General features: G+C 46.8%; 1 protein-coding gene across 3 annotated transcripts in view; it reads left to right on the top strand.

The window, feature by feature from the left end:
* cxxc5a (CXXC finger protein 5a) overlaps positions 1–9589 on the top strand; it is an 18610-nt gene extending 9021 nt beyond the window's left edge. For 2 of the 3 annotated variants that reach the window (XM_084474676.1, XM_084474675.1), the window contains 2 exons: positions 1–154; positions 8811–9589. The exon at positions 1–154 is cut by the window's left edge and continues 1060 nt beyond it. In XM_084474676.1, the coding sequence (XP_084330802.1) occupies positions 1–154; positions 8811–8855 (199 nt within the window). In that variant the 3' untranslated portion in view covers positions 8856–9589. The remainder of the gene's footprint in view (positions 155–8810) is intronic. The other variant, XM_084474677.1, reaches the window with a different exon arrangement.
* The last annotated feature ends 411 nt before the right edge of the window (positions 9590–10000 follow it).

Genomic DNA, 10000 nt, shown 5'->3' with positions numbered 1-10000 from the left:
GAAGAAGCGGAAACGCTGCGGCATGTGCGGGCCCTGCCGGCGGAGGATTAACTGCGAGCAGTGCAGCAGCTGCCGGAACCGCAAGACGGGACACCAGATCTGCAAGTTCCGCAAGTGTGACGAGCTGAAGAAGAAACCGTCGGGCGCGCTGGAGGTGAGGCCGTCTGCACGGGGATTCACTGGGGTGGGTTGGGTGAGGGTTGGGTGAGGGTTGGGTGATGGTTGGGTGATGGGTGGGTGAGGGTTGGGTGAAGGTTGGGTGAGGGTTGGGTGATGGTTGGGTGAGTATTGGGTGATGGGTGGGTGAGGGTTGGGTGAAGGTTGGGTGATGGTTGGGTGAAGGTTGGGTGATGGTTGGATGATGGTTGGGTGATGGGTGGGTGAGGGTTGGGTGAAGGTTGGGTGAGGGTTGGGTGATGGTTGGGTGAGGGTTGGGTGATGGTTGGGTGAGGGTTGGGTGATGGTTGGGTGAGGGTTGGGTGATGGTTGGGTGATGGGTGGGTGAGGGTTGGGTGATGGTTGGGTGATGGTTGGGTGAGGGTTGGATGATGGTTGGATGATGGTTGGGTGAGGGTTGGGTGATGGTTGGGTGATGGTTGGGTGAGGGTTGGGTGATGGTTGGGTGATGGTTGGGTGATGGTTGGGTGAGGGTTGGATGATGGTTGGATGATGGTTGGGTGAGGGTTGGGTGATGGTTGGGTGATGGTTGGGTGAGGGTTGGGTGATGGTTGGGTGAGGGTTGGATGATGGTTGGGTGATGGTTGGGTGAGGGTTGGATGATGGTTGGATGATGGTTGGGTGAGGGTTGGGTGATGGTTGGGTGATGGTTGGGTGATGGCTGGGTGATGGTTGGGTGATGGCTGGGTGATGGTTGGGTGGGGGTTGGGTGATGGTTGGGTGGGGGTTGGGTGATGGTTGGGTGATGGTTGGATGAGGGTTGGATGATGGTTGGGTGAGGGTTGGATGATGGTTGGGTGATGGTTGGATGATGGTTGGGTGACGGTTGGATGATGGTTGGGTGAGGGTTGGGTGATGGTTGGGTGAGGGTTGGGTGAGGGTTGGGTGATGGTTGGGTGATGGTTGGATGATGGTTGTTTGCTGTTTGGAGGTCGAGTGATGGTTTGGGGATTGGATATTGTCTGACGGTTAGGTGATTTGCTTGATGGTTGGGGAAATTTTTGGTGATGAGGTGAATGGTTTGAATGGTTGAATGCTGTTTAGTTCAAATAAACTATACTCACCAAATACTTCAATTATAATTACGATATAGTTTATGGATTTATTATTATTGCTGTGTTTTATCAAGGTTTTAGTTTTCCAAAGTCTAGAAACCAGAGAAATATAGGTAAGGTAGGCCGTTAATGAAATTGAAAGCCAGACAACAGATGGTTAAAAGTGAGTTAATAGGAGGGCAACCGGAGAGAAACTTCTGGAAATATGGGGTCCACCATGTTCCGGTGTCTCGCGCCGCTAGTCTCCGGGAGTCCGACGTCTGACGTGTCCGGGGAATAACAGTGGCAGATTGCTGCACAGTTGACTGGCTTTTCGTTTAAGAGAGAGAGCGCAAGAGAGATAGAGAGAGAGAGAGAGAGAGAGAGCGGGAGGGAGAGAGAGAGAGAGAGAGAGAGCGATAGAGAGAGAGAGCGAGAGAGAGAGAGAGGGAGAGAGGGCGAGAGAGAAAGCGAGGGCGAGAGCGAGCGAAAGTACAGGGGCAGAGGGAACCCTGGGCAAAGGGTTTGGAGAAGCCATGGTCTGGGAGGTGACAGGTGGTGCAAAGGGTGGAGGGCGCGAGTGGGCATGCGCGCCATAGGGATCTCTTTAATCTGTTCACCATGGTCAGCACTCCCACCCCCCCCTCCCCCCCGCCCGCCCCCCCCACACCGCTCTGAATGGGTGGTCCGGGTTCATTCACCAGTGGAAATACAAGGCCGTCATTTGTGCTTCTTGTGCCCACGCTGATTTGAACCCTGCTTACAGTAACGCACTGTGGAAACCTCAAACACCCTGGGAAGTTAGCCTAGAGTTATGTTTCTGTCACCACCTTTGTCTTAATGCGTTAAATCCGTGACTTAAGAAATATAGAATTGAATATTGAATTTAATCAGTCGAATGTCTCACTGCCGTGGTCCAACAAATAGATTTACTTACAACGCTGTAAAAAGTAATTTATTGATATTTGCTTATTTAAAAAAGAGTGAAGGTGTGATAAATAGATGGGGTGTGTTGAATATTAATTTATGTGTGTGTGTGTGTGTGTGTGTGTGTGTGTGTGTGTGAGAGATAGTGAAGGAAGGGGGTATCTATGCCACATTGACACCTGGTGCTACAGCTGACAGACTAATAGCCAGATGGACCATGTTGTGCACATGCACACACACAGACACACACACCCCTGGGTCTCTGTCCCCCTCCGGAGACACACTCACATGGTTAAATGGTCCTTGCATTTCGTCCTCCTGCAAGCGTAACCACGGTGATAAGCATCCTTCAAAACACAGAGAGAGAGAGAGAGAGAGAGAGAGAGAGAGAGAGAGAGAGAGAGAGAGAAAGGGAGAGGTTATTGTAATTGTTGATTATTCTGAAAATGATCGATTAATAAGGTTTGACCTCCAAATGAGAGCCCAGAACAAAAACATATTTTAAGGGAATATCGACAGACTATTATGTCAGCTTGGAGTTTAAATAACATACAGTGTCATCATACAAAGAAATAAAGTTCACTCAAGTTCAGTTGTAGCAGGGTCAATGATATTTCACACAGCAGAAGCTCGTCGACGGTTGTAGCTTTCACTAAAAATAAACCATGACTCATTGACTGCTGTTTAAATGCCGATGGCCAATTTGTTTAATGTCAACTAATCATGACAGCCCTAATTTAGTATTCATTTCATTACGTTATTAAATTAGTTTATTGTATGAATTTTAGGATGTAAATTAGAATCCTTAGCAACCAATCATTGATGTTGATTAAATATAGATGTAGGTTCAACAACTGTTAATATATGTTTTTATTTGGGATGCCCTTCATGGCGGTTAGTGAGTTAGAGTAAGGAAGACTGTGGACAAGATCTAAGGTGCAATTAAATTGCTCTAACTATTTCCTTGCCGGTCCTGGACTGAATATTCTATAAATTGTTATAAATTGTTGTAATTTTTTTATTTAATGATTCTAGATATTTATTTTTTGCTTGGTTTGGTCTTCCTGTTTTTTTTTTAGCTCTATTACATTAAGGGTCTTCCGGACCTAGCCTAGTTCCAGTATAAAGTATGCCTTTGAGCTCCTCCACCCATACCGGCCAGTGGGAGCCAGGAGATTCATTGGGTCTTATTTTAGCGTTTAGCTCATTTTTACCTCATACTCTCATTCATTCACCGTTAGCCGGTCGATAGCTGTCCCGCGCAGCCGCGAGGGAGACAACAGCTGTTTAAACTGGTGATTCATCAGAGAGCATAGCCCCACCTAGCTCCGCTGTCTCTAAGCATGTGATGTCATCTCACTGGTTCATCCACCATAGCACATAGCCTTTGTGTGCTTTAGCCAGTGTATTTGATGTCATCAAGCTGGTCAATTGCTCAGAGAACCTACAGTAGCCCCTAGGCAAACTGTCTCTATGTTATCGCTAGGCTTCTAGGTTTGTGATGTCATCAGCTAGTTTAAATTGCCGCTGAGCGTGTGATGGAAATCTGCCGCTGAAATCTGTCACTAAGTGAGTGATTCAATCAACGGTTGAAAATGTCACCCAGTGGGATGTTGAAAATGGTAGCTTGATCAGAGACGTTAGCTAAGCACTAGCCAAACCGTTGCTAAGTAAGGGACATCTCTTCAGCTATTTAAAACTGAGGGACTGGTCAGTGATGGTAGCGCTAGCTAAGTGTGTGATGTCATCGGCGCAGGCTAAATGTCAGACGATGATTCGTATTATGAAGAAATCTGCTGAGTCATGGAAGGGGGAAACGGGAGAAGATAGCGACTCAGCACTAAATTGTAAATGTCAATACAGGCTAGATAACGACGAGGTTGTCAAACATTCTGTATTGTCTGTGTGAGAGTGGGATCTCATCAGGAAGGACATTGAGGCTCCCTCCTTACCTCATTTGACCCCTGCCCACATTCTGGGCATTCCGGGACAAACATGAGGGAATGTTGGGATACACAGACCTGCAGATACAGCGAGTGTCTCTCCAGTTGGTCTCTCTTGTAATGTAGTGACCAACTCCAAAACAAATCATCTGTGTGTGTGGGGGCGTATATGTGTGTGTGTGCATGTGTGTGTGTGTTCCTGTAGTGCGATTACACTGAGATTAATTCACAGTCTGCGTGTAAATTCTTGCATATTTGCCCGCACATTTAGGATTTATATTCATGCATAAGTACACCACATTAGCATTAGCATAGGTTAGCTTTTGAGAATAGCATCATATTCCTTGTTAAGGAAGAAAACTGCATGTCAGTGCTGTCTCTCCTGTGATACAGAATCATAATTTCCACGCTGGGGCTGGCTCTGGCGATGCTAAGTGGTACAGGCTATATCTGTCCCATTCACCCTGCAGGGGTCCATGGTTGATATCACTAAGGTGAGAGGGGAGCGACAGCAGAGAAGCAGTGTTAAGTAGCTCAGCAGTCACCTGTGTTCACCGCGTAGGAAGGAGGATTAGTAATATGGGTACCGGGCCGAGGGAACGTTTATAGATATACCGCTGAATGTTGTGTGTCATGTCATTCCAAGTTTGCATCATTTAGCCGAGGATTAATCAAATCTATCTAATCTATGTTCTTGAATACAACTATTCCAAAACATAATGTTAATTGTTAATTGTACATATCTACAGAGATCTAGAGATCACAATATACATACTACATTTAAGCAATAGATCACGACAGGCTGTGGTATTACGCCCCTTAACTGTGGTATAATGAGAACATTTCACTGACTGAAGTGATCTATTGCTTTTATAAAACGGTTACCTAAGTATGGCGAAATGAAAGTCATAGACACCCTCAATTTTGAAAAAGCGAGAAAGTCGGAAAAGCATTTTCTACGAATACAAAAAAGTAGTCCCTCCTGGCTGCCTGCAAAGTGTACGGCGGTTGCTATGCAACACACTGTAGCGTCCTTCAGAGAGAAGGCTAGGCTAGAGACGGTAGCTTGGTTTGCCAGCAATTTAGCCTACTAACAAGTTCACTCACTGTGTGCCTATTGCTTTACAACATTTCCACCCTCTCCAGCAATCAACATATTTTTAGGCTTCAGTGAACTATGCTATTGCTTTTATATATAAATAAACAACAGTTCAAGTTAGGCGCGAAGTGATACTGAACTCTGTAAACTGAACGGGCGTCATAGCTGTGTGTATACGCTCAATATACAACAGTTGGGAACCAATCAGATCGCTTGATTTAAGCCACCCGTTTTATAAAACACAAATATCCTTCCGTTAATGAAGGTCATTATATTAGCTATAGGGGTCATTTAACGGATGACTTTTAGCCGAGCAACCTTTCCATCATTTTGGGTCTAATGGACGAACCGGGACACAAGCTTTTGAAATCGGTCCAGTATTTAGCGAGAGCATGTCTGCCGTAATCCGCAAAATGGGCTGAAATCTTATCCTCTGGGGCAATAGTGCAATGTCAATGTACGGTCTCTAAAAGGGTTGTTTTTTGCCACTGACCGGCTCAAATTGTTATTATAATTGTCAACATTATGGAAAGGATAACTAAAGAGAAACACAATGTTTTTACCTTACCTTGAGCTTGATCCCATCTGTTTGTAGTTGTGTCTAACCAAGTCTCTCTCAAGGAGATGCCTTGCTCTGAAATCTCGCCCTCTGAAGAGTTTGGTTGTTGCAGGAAATGTCCCTGTTGTCATTACAATCTCTATCCTCCTCTTCTACCAAACCTTGTCTTTGAGCGAGACTTTGTTAGACACAATAACAAACAGACGGTAAAAGAAATGAAAAAAGAACCTTGTTCCCCAAAATTCCCCCCCAAATTTTTTTTTTTGTCAATCATAACAGTTCTTATTCTAAGGAGACATTTAATTTGTGTTTGTCTTTCAATGTTTTATGTTTTATTCTCTCATCATAATCCATTCAAACTACAAAACCTTCAGAGCATTTTATTTATTTCTAGGACTGCACAACCGGCCTTATTAACCCAGCAGCCATCTTGGTTCTAAATGCTAGCTGGTTTGGGGAACAGAGCGCAGAATCCTGCCTTCGGTTCCCCCAACCAGCTAGCACTTAGAACCAAGATGGCTGCTGGGTGACCGAGGCCCCCACCGCTCAGAGGGAGGAGGATGAGCGGCCATATTGGATCATCGCCCGGTGGCGTGTCAGACACGCTGACACAGAATTAGCTTAGCTCCCGTGTGATTTCCGTCTGCTCCCAGAGGAGCTCAGTGCACGTGCTCAGAAGCACGTGCACTGAGCGAGAGACTAAGAGACTCCTGACAGACGGACACGCGACTCTCCCCGGGCACACTGCCCGGTGGACAGACGGACAAGATGGAGCCTCGCTGAGGTAGTTAAGGAAGAGACCGGGGGGGGGGGGGGGGGGAGGGGAGGGAGGGGAGGGAGGGGAGGAAGTGGGGGAAGGGAGGAGGGGGGGAGGGGCAGGGGGATGAGAAGGCAGCCTGCCAATATGGCGGATTGGCGGGGGATGCTTACGCCAGCATGTCCAGGATCCTCTCACTACCTGAATACGAGCGCAGCATAGAGATGGGAGAATAAGGCAACAAGATAGTCTGGTCATTCCTGCTAGGGTTCTGGGTTTGAATCCCCAATGTCCACATTGTCTACCTGTTGGAGTCCTGGTCAAGATGCGCAACCCCCCTACCTGTTCAGTAATTAGAATGTATGTATCTAAGGAGAAACGAACAAATCGAAAAAAAAAAAAAATCAATGAAAGAATCTGCTCAATATTAAATGGAATACAAACAAATATTAAAATAAAGATACCACAAAGGTCTACTAAAAGACCCCCCAGGTCCGTTCAAGACTTGATACCTTTAGCAAGATGTCTCACCCCGTGCCCAGAACCCGCTACTTAATGACCCGTGTCTCAGAGTCAGTGTGAGTCACTCTAGATGAAAGTGTGTGCTGAATAGTAAGAACAGTGATACATCATCAGCCCGAGACCTGAGATCCTGTGTGACCCCTGGGGCCAGACCAGGAGGATGCAGTCATTCCTGCTGGGGGGATTTGGCAGTATGACGTCATTATTGACTCTTTTAAAAATCATTACCTCGCACCTCTCTTAATTATGATCTTCCAGAAGGGTGGTGACATCATGGCTCGGGTGTGCACGTGGACGTACACACATACATACAAGTCGACGCTTCAACAAACCCCTGTGTGCGTGTGTGTGTGTGTGTGTGTGTGTGTGTGTGTGTGTGTGTGTGTGTGTGTGTGTGTGTGTGTGTGTGTGTGTGTGTGTGTGTGTGTGTGTGTGTGCGCGTACGTACATGCATTTGCATGCGTGTGTGTGCAAGTGCCTCCTTAGCAACATTAAGAAAATGATACTATCATTAAAGTATATTATGTGTAACGCGTGTAAACCCTGCAAGTGTTGTTGACCTTTCACATTAGTTAGTCACCTTAATGACTGAACTTGACTTATTCCCCAACAATCCTCAGCTATCACCACCATGCACCGACGAGGCCCCGCGCCTCCTAGCACAGCATTTCAGTAGTCCTCTCTCTGAGAGATCTTCTCCCCCTCCTCCTCCCCAACAGTCTGGCTGCTTGGTGCGACTCTGGAGGTGTGCGGCGAGTGTTGCTTTTAACATGTCCGTGCATGTGGAGGTGGAGGTGTGCAGCCGCGGAGAGCCGCGGCGCGTGAGAGTGCAGCGCGTGGGCGGGCTTTACAGCGCTTTGCTGGCGCTTTGGCGAGCTGCCGTCGCCGCTTCTTCTTGCTCCAGCGCTCCAGGGCGGAATCAGGCTCACGCTACATTCCTTCAGCGGGTTATGGGTTTCTCTGGACGCTACAGCGCTAACCGCACTGGTGCTAATTCTTTATCTTACTGAGAAGGCGCCGCAACTGCATAATACACAGTCTGCCTCGCTCTGTTTGGTGCAGTCGAAAGGGGCAGAGAGAGAGAGAGAGAGAGAGAGAGAGAGAGAGAGAGAGAGAAAGAAAGGGAGAGAGTGAGAGAAAGAGGGTAGGAGAGGGAGACAGACAACGGGTGAGAGAGTAGGAGAGTGGAAGAGTGAGAGAGTAGGAGTGGGAGAGTAAGAAAGAGAGAGAGATAGAGATAGATTGAGAGAGAAAGAGAGCGTGAGGGAAAGAGTAGGGGAGAGAGATTTGGAGAGAGAGAGAGAGAGAGAGAGAGAGAGAGAGAGGGATGGCTTAGAGGGACGAGGGTGAGAGTGGTGTGACCGGTGAAGGCTGCGTGGTGTGATGGTGGTGGTGGAGGTGGTGGAGCGGGGGGAGGTGGAGGAAGAGTGCGTGTGGTGACTAAATAATACATGTGGCGTATCGGGTTCGGAGAGGGGGCCGGGGCCCGGGCTTGGGCCCTGTTGCCGTGGTGAGGGGAGGATGGGGGCCAGACAGGGCAGAGATTGCAGAGGTTTTCACCCTTGCCTCTCGTCCACAAATAGACTGGAACAGAAGGGGAGATAGAGTATGAGGCATGGTGCATTCTGGGTAATGTCAACGGCTCAATGGGAAAAAAGTTCTTCTTTATTTGTGACAATAATTGTTTTTACATCCGGTCTTGTTATTCAGAGTTGGACACACAAGCTCACACAACCCCTGTTTTGTGTTTTTTTTTCTCCTCTCTCTCTCTCTTTCTCTCTTTTTCTCCAAGAAGGTGATGCTTCCTACCGGCGCGGCGTTCCGATGGTTCCAGTAGGCCCCGCCTCTCCGGCCCTGCCCCCTTTTCCAAAGCTCCGCCCACAAGTGCAATGCCAGCCCTCCGATTGGCTCCAGCAACACACACTGGCTCCTACACGTCAAAGACACAACACAATATAAACGACACAAAAATAAATACTCCAGAAAAACACAACAGAAGCAGAAATAAGAAGTAAGAAACCGGGGGGAAACAGGATGCACCTACTTATTCCTTGAACCAAAAATGAAACGTAAAGAAAAGCATCTCTGGCAACTTTCATTCCCTTTTATATGTTTCCATTTTGGTACCGTTCGTCTGTTCTTTCCAGAGATTTTTTTCTGTCGGAACTGTTCATCGCCAAAACAGAAATGACGGACTGAGTGTGGACAATCAACTAATTTCTGTGTTTGGTGTTAATGTCGTTCACGTGTGGAAAGATACCGTACTTGTGTAGAGAATGTAAATTTACAGTTATATTTTAAAGCTAGTCGCTAATGGCAAACACAATATTGTAATTCTTCAGCATTTTTGTTACCTTAAAACCCCTCTCTTTTATGATTCATTTTAGTTTCAGGCAACCGTTTTGAAGATTTGTCGTGGTCTTTGAACACAAACAAACAAACCAGGAGGAAAATTCAAACTGTAAATCCAGAATTTTCCGGATTTGCAAGTGTTAAACGTCACGGTACCGGGTACCGGTTTTCCAGTCACTTCTTTTTTTCATTTTCACTCGGACGAAGAGGCAATCCACCTGCTCTTCACTGTAATATCCCCCCCCCCCCCCCCCACCCACCCACTCCCTCCCACCCCGTCACCCTCCTCATCCTCGCCCCCATTCCTTCCGTGGGTCTGTGAAACTGGCGGCCTTATGTTACTGCGCCCCTACTGAGCATGTGCCAACGCGGCTCAGGGCGATGGCACTGAGAGACAGCACTTGCGCCGAGTCTACCCTACTGAACGCACTGAATCAAAAAATAATTTGTATGTTTTTGTTTCATTGTTTTATTTTCGTTTATTTTTTATTTTTATTGTGCTCCTATTTTTTTGGGTTATGTTATGCTGGGTAGTTTCAGCTTTTTTTTTTTTTTTTGGAGAAGAAAATAACCAATCTTTGTATCATTTAGAAAAAAAAATTGGACTGGTTTTGTGAATAAAAAGGAATG

The sequence above is a fragment of the Micromesistius poutassou genome (genome assembly GCF_964030765.1).
Source record: "Micromesistius poutassou genome assembly, chromosome: 10".
NCBI lineage: Eukaryota > Metazoa > Chordata > Actinopteri > Gadiformes > Gadidae > Micromesistius > Micromesistius poutassou.
The sequence above is the reverse complement of the archived record's forward strand: the minus strand, read 5'-3'. Positions and strand labels throughout refer to the sequence as shown.